Here is a 20,311-nt window from a genome sequence, read left to right on the forward strand (position 1 = left end):
TTGTCCAAATACCTGGTTGTCGGCCTACCAGTCTGTTGCCTACTGTGCTCTCAGTGGTTCCTCATGCTCTCTTCCTGTCTGCCCTGCAGCCATTTCACATCCCTAGCTGTTGCAGGGTCACCAATCAGTCCCAACAGAGGAGGCAGATAGTCTCCCTATTAATCTGGGATAGCATGGGCTCTGTATGCCCTATGACAGTAAGGAATTAGATAAGTGAATTTACAGTGCAGAAAAAAAATGATAGCGTTAAATTCATATGAAGTTTGCATTTTATTTTCTGTTCCTTCTGTATCAAAATTAACAAAAAAAACATATTAATTGAAGAAATAGCACATTCTGGAGGGTATCACATTTTAAACATTGACTGGAGAGGAAAGCTGAATTGAATGTTAGTGTGATGTAATGTAAACACGGACTGTGATGGTAGTGCTAGATTATGGCATTTGTTTCATAAGAGAATCTGATCCAAATACTGCCCCACCCCTGTACAGGAACATGGAGCCAGATGTGGAGAACCAGTTTGTGGTCTAGAGCCATTTGAAATAAAGGAGCTGTGCTCATCAACACTCTTAAAATCCACACAAAGGACAGGCAGAATTAAGCCACAACACCTACATGTTTTAGAAAAGAAAATCAAAGGGATGGTTTTATCCATCACTGAAATGCTTGCTGAATTATGCCCACTCTGGTATTTGAGAACCCATTGTGGGATACATTCAGTTTCTGCAGAGACTGAACCTTGGGCCTGATTTCAGGTGCTGACCAACTGCAATTCCATAGTTGACTTCATTTGGATGTGTGGGTGCCCAATACCTCTGAAAATCAGGCGATATATGTCTCAACTTCGGCACTAAAAGTGGAGGCACCCAAATTCAGTGAGCCACCGCTGAGAATTTAGTCAGAACTGTCCATAATTATCCACCACACAACTGAAGCATCTAAAATTAGAAGTTACTCTTGAAAATCTGGGCTCAAGTGACTTGTTCAACAGTGACAGACTGGGGAATGAGAATCCAGGTTCCTGGATTCTCAGCTCACTGCTCTAGTCACTGGACTACTTTTCTTGCCTGGGTAATAACCCCATTAAAAGAAGATTAAGTGCCCCATTCTGACTTTTATTTGCTATGAATACTTTCTATGGTTTTCCATGAATCTTCAACCCAGGCCATAGGGTGCATATCATGCCTAGTATCTACCTTGTCCTAGTAGCCAGGCACCAACTGGAGTTTTGAATCCCACCTATTTTGGTTGTGATTCCCTACATGGTGTTGCAAAAAACCGCACATCCCATTACTTTGTACTATGTGTTGAAAATGCAATGCCAGATGTGGATTTATATATTGTTCCTTGCATAGCTCTTCAGAAATACAGGAGGAACATAGTATTTCATGAAAACTTCTATTCAAATACAATCCATAAAGAGAAGAGCCCCTGAAAGTTTCCTTTTTTAAAAAGTCTATCTAGAAGACAGTACATAAAGCCACCTTGTTTTTGTCAAGATATAATACAAATCTCTGTTCCTCTTGATGGATGCACACAAAAGAAGTAATGTACACTTTTGTGTCACTATAGCCTTTTGGGGGAGGGAGGCAGGGACAGTAAAGTGTTTTACACAGAACATATTGGAATACCCCGCTAAGGCTGGGATTCTGCTCAAATGTTGTCAGCACACTGCTCTGGTGAACAGGGTAAGATCTGAACACCTTGCAAGCTCTTCAACGTGGGCTACGTGAATTATGCTGTCTTTGATTCTGCAAATGTTTTCACATAGTGTTCCTAGTTAAACATTATTTAGGTCTGTGAGCATAGTGCACATACTCTTCTGTTGCATGACATGAATGTAGTGCAGAGCAGTGGTTCTCAAACTAGGGCCGCCGCTTGTTCAGGGAAAGCCCCTGGCGGCCGGGCTGGTTCGTTTACCTGCCGTGTTTGCAGGTTCAGTCAATCGCGGCTCCCACTGGCTGCAGTTCACCGCTCCAGGCCAATGGGGGCTACGGGAAGTGATGCGGGCTGAGGGATGTGCTGGCCACCCTTCCTGCAGCTCCCATTGGCCTGGAGCGGCAAACTGCAGCCAGTGGGAGCCACAATCAGCTGAACCTGCAGACGGGGCAGGTGAACAAATCGGCCCGGCCTGCCAGGGGCTTTCCCTGAACAAGTAGCGGCCCTAGTTTGAGAATCACTGGTGTAGAGCACATCGGTTTTCTAAACAGTAAAATGCCAATTTGGCTTAATTTTATTTGTACTACTATTTATTTTTTGCCTGTGATAGCATCTGAAGAGGAGCCCCATTATACAGATCACTTATCAAAAGTATAGCAGATCAAAAGTGGGAAATAAATGGAAGAAGTCTGCTATTCTAAACAATGTGATATTTGTCAGGACTGAGAGATGACTCAGCACTGTCAGTTTAAATTATACATAGCTTTCTTCTGTTTTAAATTGAGATGTGGAAGATTCCAGGTAGAAATCAAGTGTCATTTACCAAAGACAGTCAGGGGAGCTACTATGGAATTAATAATTCTCTGGGCAATAGAAGAAGTTGTTTAGGTCTTGACTACATGGGGAAGTTATTCTGCAATAAGGCAGGGTGTGAATTTAAAGTGCTATTGCTATTCGTAGAATCATAGAATATCAGGGACCTCAGGAGGTCATCTAGTCCAACCCCCTGCTCAAAGCAGGAAAAATCCCCAACTAAATCATTTCAGCCAGGGCTTTGTCAAGCCTGACCTTAAAAACCTCCAAGGAAAGAGATTCCACCACCTCGCTAGGTAACGCATTCCAGTGTTTCACCACCCTCCTAGTGAAAAAGTTTTTCCTAATATCCAATCTAAACCTCCCCCACTGCAACTTGAGACCATTACTCCTCGTTCTGTCATCCACTACCACTGAGAACAGTCTAGATCCATCCTCTTTGGAACCCCCTTTCAGGTAGTTGAAAGCAGTTATCAAATCCCGCCTCATTCTTCTCTTCTGCAGACTAAAGAATCCCAGTTCCCTCAGCCTCTCCTCATAAGTCATGTGTTCCAGTCCCCTAATCATTTTTGTTGCCCTTCGCTGGACGTTTTCCAATTTTTCCACATCCTTCTTGTAGTGTGGGGCCCAAAACTGGACACAGTACTCCAGATGAGGCCTTACCAATGTCGAATAGAGGGGAACAATCATGTCCCTTGATCTGCTGGCAATGCCCCTACTTATACATCCCAAAATGCCATTGGCCATCTTGGCAACAAGGGCACACTGTTGACTCATATCCAACTTCTCGTCCACTGTAACCACTAGGTCCTTTTCTGCAGAACTGCTGCCGAGCCATTCAGTCCCTAGTCTGTAGCAGTGCATGGGATTCTTCCGTCCTAAGTGCAGGACTCTGCACTTTTCCTTGTTGAACCTCATCAGATTTCTTTTGGCCCAATCCTCTAATTTGTCTAGGGCCCTCTGTATCCTAGCCCTACCCTCCAGCATATCTACCTCTCCTCCCAGTTTAGTGTCATCTGCAAACTTGCTGAGGGTGAAATCCACACCCTCCTCCAGATCATTAATGAAGATATTGAACAAGACTGACCCTTGGGGCCCTCCACTTGATACCGGCTGCCAACTAGACATGGAGCCATTGATTACCACCCGTTGAGCCCGACGATCTAGCCAGCTTTCTATCCACCTTATCGTCCATTCATCCAGCCCATATTTCTTTAACTTACTGGCAAGAATACTGTGGGAGACCTGTCAAAAGCTTTGCTAAAGTTACGGAACAACATCTCCACTGCTTTCCCCTCATCCACAGAGCCAGTTATCTCATCATAGAAGGCAATTAGATTAGTCAGGCATGACTTGCCCTTGGTGAATCCATGCTGACTGTTCCTGATCACTTTCCTCTCCTCTAAGTGCTTCAGAATTGATTCCTTGAGGACCTGCTCCATGATTTTTCCAGGAACTGAGGTGAGGCTGACTGGCCTGTAGTTCTCAGGATCCTCTTCTTCCCTTTTTTAAAGATGGGCACTACATTAGCCTTTTTCCAGTCATCTGGGACCTCCCCCAATCGCCATGAGTTCTGGAATAACTCTCCTTGTGGACACTCTTATTCAGCAATAAGAATCCTTTACTTTTCCAGTTTAGCTTAATCTACTTTGGAAGTAGATTAAGCTAAATCAGAAAAAAAAAGTCACACTTTTTCTGGAATAAGAGTAGCCACACAGGGAACTATTGCAGAATAGTTTACTCCACAGTAGTTTACTCCATAGTTCCAATCAATTTCCCTGTGTAGACAAGCCCTTAATCACTGGATTTTAATGTGCATTTCAGCTCACAAAGCATCTAAAAACCATCTGATCTCACTACTGAACTAGTACACTTTGTAACTAGTAATGGTTACAGCTGGGTGAAATTTTTCAGTCAAATAGTAAATTCAGTGAACCAAAATGTCGAGAATTTGAGTCAAATTCAGCGAATAGTTTTGGCAGAATAAAAAGTGCAAAAAATGAAAGTATAAATGGTTTGTGTTGACATTCTTGAATTGAAACATTTTGACTTTTTTCTTCAAAATGAAATTTCATTTTGAAATTTGGTTAAAATAATGTTTTAAATAAAAAGACTTTAAAATCCATACTTAAAATCTAACAAAATGATACCCCTCCCCCCAAAAAATTGAAATAAACAAAAGCTTTTGTTCTATCTGAAATAAATTATCTTTGTTTTTTGTTTCAGTAAGATAAAACCAAAAGGTTCTGTTTCATTTTAAAACAAACTGATTGTTTTTGAAAAATTGAGAGTTGAAAAAAAATCAGTTATTTGCTCAGATGTAGTAATGATCAAATCTCAAAAGGGTTTGGAGTTCGGGGGCCTTTCTAGTGTCCATTGATGAGGATAAGAGTTGGATTGGGTTTTGGTGTCAGCTTTGATAAGCATCCAAAAGCATGATTGCCTATTCCAATTATCTGAACTTTCTGGGTCTGCAAAACTGGCCTGGAAATGTCACAGAAGCAACTTCTGGTGAAGGCTTAATTCATCTGGTTCTGCTACTGGCACTGGCCAGGATACAGACATGTAGAAAATGCATACAATGAAAAAATCATTTTAAAACATAATGAAATAAACTTAGGACTTCATAAAAAGATTGTAGATAAAGGCTTGGTGTGTGTGTGTGTGTGTGTGTGTGTGAGTATGTGCATGCTCATTGATTATGGAAGCTTTTTCAATGTTTACAAGAAAAATCCCACTGTGTAGGGAATAGGGAACACACATTTGCAATGGCTGAAAAGTCTCTAATAGCCTCTATTAATATGATAATTTCCTTAATATGTGGACATTTAGACAATTCCAAAGGAACCTTTAATTAAGAGTAATGCTACTGGTATCGATTCATCATTTTTAATTCCCAAAGATGTTTCTAAGAATCTTCCTGTGTTTGAATTTCACAGGACAAACATCCAGAGCTTTTGTACTGGAAACTTCAATAGTTTGATTAAAACAAAAACCCAAACACAAAACACCAAAAATTCAGTCAATGAACATTCTAGATCAAGGGGAAAAAACAGTATATGATCATAATTATGGATGTACAAGAGTAAGATTAAAGGTATCTTGTTTTGTGAAGCTTTAATTATGAAACTGCTAGTAATGGTAAAGAGAGTTGTTCTTCTAAGCATCATACATCAGAATATGTAGCATTTCATATCTGCTTGAAAATTCTCTTTTGTTTTTCTAATACAAAGTGACGTTATAAATAACAAGCATCCTTTCTGGAAAGTTTACAAACTACACAAACACCACTTGTTTTTTTTTTAAAACCCAATAAAATTCTGGTTCAGAATAAATACCTGTAAATTGTGTGCATCCGTCTATATGCAAATGTTTCCATATATATGATTATGTACATGCATTTAAACAATATGTGCATGTATTGTGGATGCCAGTTACAACAAATCTGCTGTCATTTGCGACTTCACAGTTCTTAGCAAGGTAAGCAATCCAAAAACACTGACGCAACATTCAGGCTAAATTAATCTCTGTTAACTGTAAACTAATAGAGTTAGTTGTGGCTCAGCCACAAGAGGCAATATAGTAATAAACTGTTGAGCAGATCTGACATTAGTAGAGGGTAGCCCACATACAGAGTGACCAGTACACGAGATGCTTATGTGTAAGAGTATGTTTGAACATGCATAGCCATGCAGGTGTGTGTGTTGGAACTTTCGACCAGTTCCAACAATACAAAATGTAATAAAATTCTGATTGTGCTTTCAAACCTGTTGGATTTACTTGTAACTTGGTTGCATTACTATGAGGCTGAGTCCTTCCAGGCCTCCTTTGCTCCTTCTCTATCTATCTCCAGATGTATTTATGATTTGAGCCATTTATTTGAGACACCATCCCCAGTTCTTGGCTTACCTTCACATCCTGGACGTTCATCCTTGTTCCCTCCTTTCCAACAAAGATGTCATCTATATCGACAAGAATGTACCTATCCAAGGACAATGCGAGCTTCTTCCCCGTCAGGAAAGAGACAGCATCTAGAAAGATCAACTTGTGTAGCCAAAAGGTCAAGTTGTTTCCAAAAAGGACTCTCTGAATCCCATCATGAAGCCCCAAGTCCTGGATCACTGTAGCATACAGTGGAGCCTTAGGCAATGATGGTGGGAAGGATCTGGAAGTCTGTAATTCAGTTAAAAGCACAGGTTGGTAGGTGGAGTGATTAAATAGGAAAACCGTCCAGTCTTCCCCAGGTAGTGGGCCTTTCTCAACCTTTGGTGCTTTGGTAATGTGCAGTAGAGGAGATTGAGAGTTTACAAAGCAATCTTTGAGGGCTACATTATTGTAAAGGTCTAGTGGAAATCCTTTTAATTTAATACTTGGTGAGCTGTTCTCATTGGCTTTGTGAAAACCAATTATGCTAACACTGTATTCCACACAGTATTTTTCCAGGAGCTCTCTATTCCATGAGTCCATGGACACATACTTTAAAATATTCTCGTATATAACAAGCATATATTTCCCTTTGCCACTATCTGTAAGAGGAGGAATGTCACCTTTTCCAGGTGCAATCACCATATGGTACTGGAATCGACTAGACTCGAGGATGGCTATGATATCTTGTCCAAGCTGGGAGTATTGGCTCTCCACAAATAGCAAGACAATAGGGTCAGTATTAGATGGATCCATCAGCTTAGCAGTCTTCAGCTCCATGGCCCTGTATGGTAAAAGTTTAAGGCCCTCACATTCTGCTTCTCCAGTGGCTTCAACTAGGGTCATCTCCTGCTTGTAGCCTGTATATAAGTAATAGGCGGAAATGACTATGCTTACTAAACAGAAGGTGGTTAAGAGAATTACCAGTGTTCTGAAACTTCTACGAAGTTTCACAATAAGATTCATTTTTTGGAATACTTTCAATTTAAAAGAAAAAAACCTTTTTTGGCTTTATCATCTGAAAAGTGCCATAGCAGAGAGGACAAAAAATGGTGCAGGTACCACGCCCCAAATGTTCATGTGACCATTGCAATGCATTTATGAGGGGCTTTGGGGAGGTTATAAAGTTGTTAGAGCTCAAAGTCAAAGTATCTGGAAATCTAAATTGGAAGAGATCTTCTCTGAATGCAGCACTTGCAAAAAATCAATGGAGATGATGCTTAACATTATCTGCAACAAAGGGTGAAATTAGAGTAAGTAAAAACAAAATTCATAAAGCAATTAAAAATAAGTGTGTTAATTAAATAAGCTAGTAACTGATATGTGCAATCTGAGGAAGAGGAGATTTATTGATTGTACAGTACTAGCTGACTGTCAGCTGCTTTTTTAGTAGTTAACTTTTTAAAAATATCTATTTAAGGTAATTTTCCAAAATGCTTTTGACATGAAATGAAATCTAAATACAGCACTGAATGATGTTCAGTCAGTCACTTCTCCTTTGCTAGCAAGATTTCTTGCAATTACAAGCAGGTATAATTTAGAATAATGGGATGAAATTAAGAAAAAGAAAAACTTGGACACATTTATCAAATTGTGGCATGGTCTTCTGAAAGGAGATAGTGGAACTCCAGTGTTTTGAGACATTTCAAACTAGTCAAGACAAAGTATTAGAAAATGTGTAGTATGGAACCTTCCTGTTATTAGAGTGGGGATGTGTTAGAAGAATGAACAGACTTTTGGTGTCTTCAATTTCTATGTATTTCTATAGCTTAAGCAATCAGTGGGATTTACTCATGTGTACAAATATTTGCAGGATATGAATCCACATCTGCAGGGTTACACAAAGTTATTCTTGAGTTATTAAAGTGTCAAAAACATTATAATTTTTAAGTAATTAAAATTATTGTTACTATCTAGACAATTCTAAAACAGCTAAACTAAATTTTACTAAACTCTTCTAAACAATTAAATCTTGTGTTTAGCTTAATACTGCTACATTTTACCTCAAAGGGTAATTTCCTGAAATAGTTACAAGCATGTAAATATGGGGCTTAAAATGAATGCAGGGCCTTAATCTGTCTCTCTTCTATTATTAAATAGAAGATTGAGGTAAGAGAGGCATATGGGCCAGATTCACTGGCCAGCTTTCTGTAATTCCTTACAGTGAAAAATTGTTTATATTATGCCAATGGTTTTCAAGCTCTGGTCTGCAGACCCTGGAGGTCCTCAGTCTATGTTTAAAATTTCCAAAGGGGTCTGCACCTCTACTGAAAACCCGTTAGGGGTCTGCAAATGAAAAAAGGTTGAAAACCACTATACTATGCCATTTTCCAGTGGGAATTCTTTACACAGCTTAAAGTGCATTTTAGAAACCTTATATACAGACATTTGAACCAGGAAGACTGTTGCAGCTTGAAGGACGGATGCAAAACAATTCTGGAAAATGAAGGAAATATTCTTTATAGTGAACCATCCATAGACATTTTATCACATTTGAGTTTGTCAGTCAAGGAGTACACAATGAAGTTGGGAGGGCTTTGGGGATTGTTTTTCAGAAGTGGAAAGGAGAAAAAAAATCAGAAAAAATAGATTTTGTTTTATGGGCTTAAATAAGGTCAAGAGAGCATCTTCTCTTTCTGAATTATTTATACTGTTTGCCCACTGGAACAATGTAAGGTTGTAAACAGTGGATTATTTTAAAGTGCTAAGAATTAACATTCTTTTTAAAGAAGACCTGTTAGTTGACCGATCTTAATTTGTAAAACTAGATTGCAGAATGAAGATGGGAACTTAAATATTTGAGATTTTTGAAAGACTTTTAAATCTAAACCTGAGGAAATGTAATAAATACAATATAGGGCACTCTCTAATGATATATTTATCTAATAACGGTGTGCCATCATAAGGGGCCTTTTCTGATTGTTTATAGTAAACATAAATAATATAAAGGAAGGGTATTAATGCTCTTTTAAATATTTTTCTTCTGCTACCATACGGGTATCAGATATCAGACGTCTTCTGTCGTCCAATTGTTACACTGCTTTCCTGATGTCAAAATTCAGGGGAAAGGCTCAGCAAAAGAGAGAAACAAAGTCATGGGGATAAACTCTGAATAAAAAGGTCTACTTGTTCAATAATGTACTACTCAGAGTGAGTATGGGCATCAGAATTTGACTCCCAGAATTTAGAGATAGAAAACACCTATAAGAGAGGTCACTATGTCCATTCCTCTCCCGGTGTAAGATTTCTCTAAAGTATAGTCTTAAGTCAGAGGCTTGCTGCTGCACTCTTCAAAGTCTTTCATGCTTTGTCATAGTGCGCCAGCAGCAGAGCAATAATTGATTCAAGTTTGTGTCACATCCAATAGCAAACAGCAGCAAGAAAGGTTTATCCTTGTGCAGAGTTTTTGATGGGAAATATAGACTAATAATAATAATAATAATTAATAATTTAATTAATCAAAGAAATACTACTAATAATAAGATAATCAAGATAATTATAAGAGTAATAAATGCTTCTTTATTGCTTGCTTTATTGGCTTTGAGGTTCAAAGTGCTTTAATCTCAAAAGAGCCAATTAACTTTTTTTTTATAAAAAGATAAAGTCAGATCAATGGAAACTGTCTTTATGAGGCTGTCTTTGAGTTCTGGGACTTTGGTGACATCGATGAATCGCTCATGTCTGACTTTTGGGGTTTATCAAATCACTATAATCTTTCTGGGGAATTACATCCTCATTTTGGGTGTACATAAACCATAAAATAGAATAGCTAATGCCTACAACTTTTGGTTTTGGAGATATTTTGAAATGAAAAAAATATCTGGACTTCACATCATATATTTTTCTTTCAACACTAGAGGGCAATATTTTCTTGCTTTTGCCAGACAAAGAATGGCAGCACCTGTTATCCACCAGGACAGCTTACAAAACAAATGGAACTGCAATCAAGCTGAGTCCAAAAAGGTCACAGCAATCTGTACCAGCAGGTAAAACACCTTATTTTAGACTTTAGTGCAAAAGCAATATAATTTAAGTGCTAATAAATCTGATCTTGCAACAGGTTTTATACTTACTAAATTTCTTAGTCCACTGCTGTAGCCCACATGAATAGAATGCAATTAGTAGATCTACATTTTCTCCTTTTTTTCCCTCAGCTTTTTTTCCTCTTGGGTCCCTCAGGTACTGGAATTATAAAGAGTCAAAATAATACATTTGGTGAGATCGATCATTATAATTTTGCATTGTGGTAGCACCTCGCAGCTCCTGGTCATGGATCAGGATCCTATTGTGCTAGACAATGTACAGAAACAGAACAAAAAAAGCCAAACCAGTCCTTATTCCAAAGACTGTACAATCTAAATACAAAAGATAAAATCCCATCTGAAAGAAATATTATTATCTCAATCTAATCTAATCCAGTCCATCTATAGATGTTATAAATATTGGATAAATGTTTTAAAATTACCTATACATATATTTTATTAAATAAAGGTATTCATTTTAATCTGGATGGCACTTGGAGCAAGATTCAATTCTAGGTTTGGGCACCTGGTTAGATTTTGCTCTTTGGAACTGTTAATATTGTTCAGTAAGAAGCAGTGCAACATAATTAAAATCTATGAAAGTAAATCAGTTATATTAACCCATTCGGGGGAGATTTTCCAAGCCATAACTGGGAGTTGGGAACTGCCATTTGTGCATTTGAAACTCTCCCCTTATGGTTCAACAGCTTTATATGCATTCAGCCCTTCAGTTTTTCTGGGAGTATCTTTATACTGTATGAATCTATTATAGCTTTGTAAAACTTGAAAATGAATGTCCAAAACAGGCTTCATTTAGTATAATTTAGTATTACTGATCCAGTTTCATTTCAGAGTCCAATTTCTGAGGTTCTGTGGGGCTCTCAGCTCTGACTGAGTTCATTGATACTCCACCTTGCAGGATAGGGTCCAAATTTTTGATACAATGATTAAGGAAACAAAGTGATTTTCACTCAGAATAGATCTTCAATGATGCAAAGACCTTGTGCTGGCTCTCTGTACATGGTGAATTTTACCTAGAGAGCTGAATTCTACATTGTCATATTTTGCATTGACAAGTTCACATGCTAATACTGTAATTTTTCATTTGTCCCAGAAACACTAAATATACTGGCAACATGTAGCATGCATAGAAGACTCTGGCCTGGACTACACTAAAACATGTTTGCTGTTAAAGCTTTATTGGCAAACCCTCATCATGTACATGTATCTCAGGGGTCGGTAACCTGTGGCACGCGTGCCAAAGATGTCACATGAGCTGATTTTTGGTGGCACTCTGCTGCCAGCCAGGGTCCCAGCTGCCGGCCCCGCTCAGCCTGCTGCCAGCCTGAATGGATGGAACCCCAGGCCAGCAGTGGGCTGAGCAGGGCCGGTGGCCGGGACCACAGCTGGCAGGGGCCGGTGGATGGAACCCCAGACTGGCAGCGGGCTGAGCTGCTCAGCGCGCTGCCAGTCTGAGGTTCCGTCTGCCGCCCGTGCCGCCGGTCTAGGGTTCTGTCTGCCGGCCCCTGCCAGCCAGGGTCCCAGCCATGAGCCCCACTCAGCCTGCTGCCGGCCCGGGGTTCCGTCCATCCAGGCCGGCAGCAGGATGAGCGGGGCTGGCAGCCGGGACCCCAGACTGGCAATGCGGGTGGCAGACAGAACCACCCGCTGCCAGTCTGGGATTCCATCTGCCACCTACACTGCCGGTCTGGGGTTCTAGCCACCAGCCCCTGCCAGCCGGGGTCCTGGCCGCTGGCACCTCTCAGCCCGCTGCCAGTCTGGAGTTCTGTTGGGGAGGCCCCTGTAAATGTAATTTTATTACTGGTACGCAAAACCTTAAATTAATGAAGACTTGGCACTCCACTTCTCAAAGGTTGCCGACCCCGATGTATCTTATACCAGCAAAAGTGTGCTTTACCTGATAAATCTGATACAAGTTCCCCAAATGAAATAAGCTGGTGAACTGCATCTGCACTAGAGCTTTTTCCAGTATAGAAATTTAAGCGATATTACAAAAGTTTCTAATGTAGGCCTATTAACCACAATGGTTAATGTACGTTAGCCTATTAACCACAGTGGAGTTGACCCACTTAAATCAGGGCTAAATTTGGCCACAACAAGGATCATTAACAAGATATACAATGAATAAAACATAAACCAGTAAATGTTCTTAATGAGAAAATGATTTTTGAGCTGTATAATATAACATTAAGCTTTAGTTCATTTTTTGTCCAAACTGCACAATTTTGGAACCAGATTTCAAATCTCCCCAAATTCAGGAGTATTGGGGTGTGAGATGTTTGTTCATCCCTTTGTATAGTGTTGGACATGAAATCCTGGAACCCTATACTCCCCTCAAGTCAATAGGTAAGGATAGAGGTATCCTCTCCCAGGTTATGTTGCCATCAGGCGGATAGGGGTGAACATAAAGGGAAAAGCCAAAGGACCAAGCAGGAGACAAGTACTAGAGCGACTGTGAGTCACAGTCAATAACATGCCCATTTGTTGTTGACACAAAAATCTTTACTTGACAGAATAGATATTATGGGGTTTTGGTCTGGAAATGCTCCAGAAACATCTTTTTTTCTCATAGTATTTTGGAACTTCCATTTCCATTTCTAGTTGGAATCCAGATGTGTATGAAAAATAATGAAACAAGATAAGTGAAATTTTTGTAACCTCAAAAAAAGTTTGGTTCCAGAGTTTTTTTCTTCTGAGGGCAAATACTAAATTTGTATGAACTCAGTTCAATGTCCCTAATTATCTGTTCAACAATCCCTGATTTAAAAGCACTTATATTCCTATATTTAGACAAACTAATCACAATGGTTCAGTACAAAAGACAAGTGAACTGGTTTGAGTAAAAGAGGTATACACTCAATCATTCCTTCCTGAACATAAATCGAAAATTCAAACGAAATTCTAAATCTGAAAAAAATTAATTAGATTTTTTAGATATTATTTTTCATTTTTTGAGCCTCTGCTCTCTTGGAATACAGCAGCTTTTGTAAGTGGAAGTACCAGAAATCTCACAAATGAGAAATTTCTAAACTCTGGTGATCTGGATAAGCTTCCATTACGCAAATGAACTTTCGGGTGCTTATCCAAAACAATGTTTTTGTGGTTCATCCATCACTACTTGTGTAGATTTTTTATGAACACTGCTTTGCTGGTAAGTGTTTTAGCAGCCCTCACAAGACTGATCATCAGCTTACATATAAAAAGGTGTTGCCTATAAAATCAGATCCTCAGCAGGTAGAAATTGTCATAACTCAACTGACTTCAGTTACTTCCCTATGACAATTTACGCCACTTGAGGATCTACCCTAGTATGTTTATTCCTTCTCTTGATTTAAGTAAATTCAGACTCCACTTGTCATTTGAAACACCTAATTTTAGTCATTGTTTTCAGTGATTAGGGGTTTTCTATAGTCAATGTATAAGTTCCTGCGTTTTTAGAAAAGCAGACAATTTGCCAAGGTCATGGCTAATTATCACTGGATACAAAGCAAACAATATATAATTCTCATGGAATGAAAAGTGGCAGGCATCTGTGCCTGGAAGAGCTATTGGAAGCAATGAACACTTGACCCTTTTGACTCTGCTCACTAGTTTTTAGTAGCTCTAGTTTTTACAGATGTTTTTACTCAGAGTTTTGTGAAAACATTCTTTGCAGTAGAGAGACTGCCAAAAATTGTGTTTATAAAATGTTTTTGCATATATCTTTTAAAGTATTTATTTATTGAATGAATGAATGACAAAGAAAACTGGACAGATTAGGAGATATGGAGCCTTTTGCCTCCATATTGCTAGTTTGAATTTAGCCCAGGCTGAATTATGTCCAAAATCTAGATCTATCTGATGGATGTTAAGTGACACATACAAAGTTAATAGCTTGTCTCACTCCATGTTTCAGTGAAACATCATCATCATCAGCAATGGCCCTGTTAGTGGATTCAGCCCTTGAGGGGCCCTTAGCCCCTTCAGATTTGTTTTGAAGCATATTGATGGTATAGTTCGGGGAAGTTTGCCTTGTCATTGCCTGTGCTCTATGTCACAGTTCAGGGACACTGTACTTGTATTTCCCCTGAGTGATCCAGCAAGGGTACCCATTCTCAGGCTTCCAGCTGGGCAGCCATTTCCTTTCTGCATGGAGATCCACATCTCTCTCCCTTCTGACAGGGTATTTCCAGGCTGCACAGTTCCCTGACTTCACAATGTTATTCCCAGTACAGACAGGTTGCCCAAGGACAACTGCTTGCTTTCTGATCAAAGATGTTTAACAGGTGCAACTACTAGAATTATAAGGTATCTCACCGCGCTTCCTATGCAAGTCTGCATTATTCTCAAGGTAAAAAGCATTACAGAGAAAATATATTAAAAATAATAAAAGAACCTTTTACACACTTAGTAATACTTACACACTTGCTAATAAGTTTACCAGAGTTAACCCTAACAGGGATTATGGAAGGAGCAGTCTTTCAACCTCCCACCCAATGGTAGTCCTTGTGGTTACAGCCTCATTATAGATTCAGATCAGAACAAGCGCCCATTTTTATGGGACCTCAGTAGATCCAGTCCTTGCAACCTTACCCTAAGGATCGGGGCCTTCTGTGGACCAGGAGTCCTGTCTGTTTGGTAGATCAGGAAGAAGGCACTGAGCCACTTTAAAAGTAGACTATTTATCCAAAACCCATTCTTTGTGATGGTCTTTGGAGAATCAAATTTGAACTAGTATATTGTGCACTTTTCCAATCTCTTTGGAGATGCTAAAACCTAAACGAATTTGCCCAATCACCCCCTACTGTTCTTCTGTTTACCCTTCCCAGGGAAATATATACAAATTCACAATAACACATACACAATTGCAATTTTAATAATACAATGTACCCCTAAGGTATTAACCCTGGTTCAATAAGGTTTAACTTAATTCAGTGAAGTTTATCTTACTTCCATGGTTTGTTGCCAACATTAGAAGATATTGTCAGTCTGTCACATCCTATCTATTCTGTGAATAAATAAATGTCTCCTACTTAGCGGCAACATTTTAATAAGAATTATCCCTATTATTCTTCCTTCAATAATTTCCAAAGGTATGTAAATACCCACAGCTGACTTATCACAAAGCCCAGCTCCTTGAACACATGTTCTAGTTGTGCTGTCATAACAGCAGGTCAGCTAATATAATTCCTTCTGATTAATTCAGACCTGGTGTACAATTGCTGACTCACTAAGCGGCCTTTTCTTTCCTCCTATTGATGCATTTAGACAGGTAACTATAATCAGCGCTAACGTGTGCACAGATATTCCTCATCTATCAATGGGAGACTTCTGCAAATATGTACGTGGAAGGTCAGAAATGAAGTTCCGTCTTTTGCTAGTGCCTCCAAAACCCCTTTCTTTGAAACTGAAGTTATGTTTGATACTCTGTAATTCATAGAAATACAAAAATTAGATCTAGATAGCATCTGTTATGTCCTCCAGTTAATTGCCTTGTGTAGCGTTGTTCCCCACTACATTTCTCCTGTCTAGTTTAAAATAGATCAAGTGCTGGGGCTTTGATCACTTCTTTTGGAAGACTATTTTACAGTTAGAATAGACCTCAGTGTTAGGATGTGTGTACTGATGTTCAGCCTAAATTTTTCCTTTACTTACTTTGACCCCACTACTCTCAGTCACAGTCCTTTGGATCACCCTAAAAATATCTTTATTTGGTGTTTATACATGTCTAATAATTGTTCCACATTATCACAGTCATTTTCTATTAGGTGTTTTTGGCCAAGTTGATTCAGTTATAAGTTTAGTTATAAGCAAGGCCCTACTTCATATGCGATATTGCAGAAATTGTGGATCCCACCATATTAGGCTTCCACCACAATTTTTATTTTAATTAACTTACTTTGCACAATCCATCATCTTGCAATTCAAGTAGGGCCTTAGTTATAAGATTTTCTCACAAGTCACTGTCTCTAGCTCATTTTTTGTTCATTTTCTTTGACTTTTTCCCAATTTGTAAATGTCTTTCACAAATTCAGATGCCTAGAAGTGGAGGGTAGTAATCTAAATGTGGTTTCAGCATGACCAGATACAGAGAGGCAATATTACTTCCCCGATCTATGATAGGATGCCTCTGCAGACCAACATCACAAGGGGGCAAATACAGAAGGCCTTATTCATGATCTATTCAGTTGTTACATAAGCAAAGCTCCTATGGATTTTAATAAGCTCCACATCTTGAGTTCATCATCAGGCAAACACCCTTCAGAATTTGACTCTTTGGCCAAAATAGTCTCTCTAATTCCTTTTGAGCCAAAGACTGAAGTCTTTTTTTGAGTACTACTACTACTACTACTACTAAATAATAAAACTTTGCACCTATGTAACACCTTCCTTCTGATGGTCTCAGAGTGCTTTCCAAACATTAATCAATTTATCCCCACAACACTGTGTGAGGCAGACATAGGTGCCAACTCCTTGGGTGTGCCAGGGCTGGAGCACCCATGGGGAAAAATGGTGGGTGCTGAGCACCCACCGGCAGCCCCCCCATCAGTTCCTCCCCACAGCCCCCAGTGCCTCCCATGCACTGGCGACCCCATGGATCAGTGCCTCCCCCTCCCTCCCAATGCCTCCCGCCTGCTGCAATCAGGTGTTTCGCAACATTCAGGAGGCTCTGGGGGGCGAAGTGGGAGGAGGCACTTGGGAGGGGGTGGAACTGGGTGGTAAGAGGTGGGGCAGGGGTGAGGGGGGTTGGGGAGAGGCAGGGCAGGGGTGGGACCTTGGGGGAAGGGGTGGAGCTGGGAGTCGAGCACCCCCCAGGATTTTGGAAAGTTGGTACCTGTGCAGACAGATATTTTTACTCACATTCCCACTGGTTGTGTGAATATCATTGGCACCTAAATTTGGATGTAGGCACCTAGAGAGGAAGTTAGGTGTCTACATCGCTTTGTGAATATAGCCCTAAGTGACTTGCCCCAGGTCACAAAAAAAGGGCTGTGATCGAATCTGAACTAGAGCACCATTCCTGTGACTCCCAGTCTTGTGTGATTACAGGATCCGGCCCAGTATATTACTTGTCTGGTCTCACTGATGTTTACAAAATCCGCAAATTTAATTAACGTGCTGTTTACCACTTTTCTACTCATATCAATGATGTTGTTGAATAAAACTGGGTTTAATGCTATTCCATGGAGCAAACCACAGGACAGCCCCCTGATCTGAGACAACACTCTTAATCATCTCACTTTTATAATGACTCTTCAGCCACTTTTTAGTATGTTTCAATTCTACAACCAAAGCTAATTTGATTTAATTTCATTTTTCAAGTAAGATTTGGTGAAACCCTGTATCAAATGCTTTGTTAAAGTCCAGATATTGCATTTATTGTGTTACCTTTGTCTACTAATGTTGTAATTCTGTCAACTAAAACAATCATGTTTCTGTAGCAAGATTTGCTTTTTTTAATTGTCAAGAGACCTGTACTAATGCAACATTACGATTGCCCTGTTAGCGATTCCAAAAGTCAGGCAACGCAAATGTTGAGATTTAAGTAGCAACTTTTACTCATTCACATATGCTGTATATATTATGGTATACATCTGATGACATAAAGAGGACCATACTCCAAGCTAAAAAATTAAGAAGAAGAGTAGGAATATATAAATATTACTCATGTTTCCATTAGTCTCTAAATAACTACTGACTTCTTAATATGTGTTCCTGTATTTTATCAAGGTTTGCCAGATTTGCTTGATAATTATTGCAAAGACCACTGTTTTTTCCTGATGATCTCTGACATGATCGTAGATAACTCCTTTCTCCATCAGAGTAGCAAATAAATAAAGCTGGTACTTTGGCTCATAGACTCAGACTTTAAGGCCAGAAGGGACCTTCATGCTCATTTAGTCTGACCTCTTGCACATTGCAGGTGACAGAACCTCACCCATCCATTTCTGTACTAGGCCCATAACCTCTGATGGAATTGCCGAAAGTCTCAAATCTTGTGCTCCAAGGCACGCAGTTATGTGTCCTCTTTGGACACTATCAAGAAGGTTCAGTTTTAGCTCCTTCTTAACACAAGTAAAACCACCTGCTCAATCTCCATTTTCTTCTTTTATCTACTCCTTAGTGGCTCCTCAGGTTTTTGTTTTCCTGTTGCTTAGTGACCTACACCTACAGATAGTTCTTATTATGGAAGACACCTGAGATACCTTTTACTGTATATCCATGACCACATATTTCAATGTCCAACCTGGTCTGGGTTATATACATCCTGTTACAGTTACTTGTTGTGAAGAAAGTTTGATGTGACTACATTCCTAGTATGAACTAGGCTACTGAACTTCTGTCACATAGTGAAGGCCTATCACCACTACTGACCAGGATGATTTAAACCCAGATAGGAAAGGCTCTGTATACTACTATAAATCTTTAGAATAACATATTCCCTCAAGAAATGGAAATGTAGATGGAAGAGGGAAATTTAGAGGAAAATTTGTGCTCAGGTTAAATCCCAGAGTGTTCTGGAGCTGGTTCACCTGTGGGGATCATAGGTGGCTTTCCACTGCTTTTCTGCCTCCCCAGTCCTAGCTTCTGCAAGTGGTTGATCCAGCCCCCAGCACAAGTTAAAGCAGTCTCAGGGATGCTCTAACTTGTGCTAATGGATAACAGTTTCCAAATGGCCATTCCATTGGTCAGTTTCATTGGAGCACATTGTGTCCTCCCATCTTCTCCTCCACCTATATGTTAGGTTTCACTGGATCAAGAGGGGCTCATAGAGGGTTGGCTGAGGGAAACCTCAGGGATCTGCCCTAAAGCAGCAGTGCTGTGGGGTAACAGTGCAGATAGGAATTAAAAAGGCCCAAGGATCATCCTGTCTCACTGAGGAATTGTAGCAATGACCATATGACATATCTCATGCAAAGCAGTTTCCATGGGAATGAGTTAAAGACAGGGAACCTGATGCTCCTCTCACACCAATTTTTCAACCAAGTAACTCTTCTGATTTACTCTATAAGAGAGAGTCAGACCCATGGTTTTAGTGTTGCTCAAAATATAGTGGTTTTTATTAGACCCTTAATATTACTTGCATGATTGTTTTGGAGCATAAATTGAAGGTCATATAATTTATATATGTCTATATATCTTTTCCATGGATTCTTGAATAATTTATTCTGGATTTATAATAATATGCTACTGCCTTTTAGCTCTCCATTGGAACGAATTGTTTCTGTAAGTGTTACAATTGTCTGTAAAACTAATCTGGGCAGTGAGAATGTAAAACTTCATAGTGTACAAAAATATTACAATACCCAAGAAACTACATCTCACTTTACAATATTAATTATTGCAAACGTTGCCAAGTAGACATGAGGTTGACATGATTGTCTGAGGAAGTTTTATGCAAGATCATTTAATTTAGATTTGTCATCTTATAACTTTTGCATAACTATGCTTTGTGTAATTGGAGAAAAGATATCTAGCAGTTAGCACACAAGACTGGAAGTTAGGACCTTTGGCTTCTGTTGCCAGCTCTGCTACTGGCTACTTATATGTCCTTGGACAAATCACTTAATTTTTTCATTCTTCAGTTTTCCCATCTGTAAAATGGAGATTCGGACATTTACCTAAAGCCCTTTGAGATAATTTGCACTTTTTAAATACTTAGGCTCAAATGTGCTTGATAATTGCAAAGTGTTATGTCTAAAATAGTCTATTTCAACTAAGCGATGCTCAGAATGCATATTTTTACGAGTAGTCAAATGGCACATGTGATACTTGTTTTCTTTTTTACCATTATTTGTTTAGTTCAGTTTCTATGTATTTATTTCTGCTACAGTTAAATTGGGTTTTTGTGGGAGTGGAACTCTACTCAGTACATCAAGTGGAAGATCTCT

General features: G+C 39.3%; 1 protein-coding gene across 6 annotated transcripts in view; it reads right to left on the bottom strand.

Moving 5' to 3' along the window:
- Nucleotides 1-20,311, bottom strand: part of LOC119854603 (bifunctional heparan sulfate N-deacetylase/N-sulfotransferase 4) — a 253,325-nt gene that overhangs the window by 161,692 nt on the left and 71,322 nt on the right. For 3 of the 6 annotated variants that reach the window (XM_043513137.1, XM_043513138.1, XM_043513134.1), the window contains exons 2-3: nt 10,470-10,578; nt 6,382-7,256 (exon numbers count right to left, since the gene is read on the bottom strand). In XM_043513137.1, the coding sequence (XP_043369072.1) occupies nt 6,382-7,256; nt 10,470-10,578 (984 nt within the window). Of the gene's footprint in view, nt 1-6,381; nt 7,627-10,469; nt 10,579-20,311 lie in introns of all 6 variants that reach the window. The other 3 variants (XM_043513136.1, XM_043513135.1, XM_043513139.1) reach the window with 2 other exon arrangements.

The sequence above is a fragment of the Dermochelys coriacea genome, chromosome 4, assembly GCF_009764565.3.
Source record: "Dermochelys coriacea isolate rDerCor1 chromosome 4, rDerCor1.pri.v4, whole genome shotgun sequence".
NCBI classification, from domain to species: Eukaryota; Metazoa; Chordata; order Testudines; family Dermochelyidae; genus Dermochelys; species Dermochelys coriacea.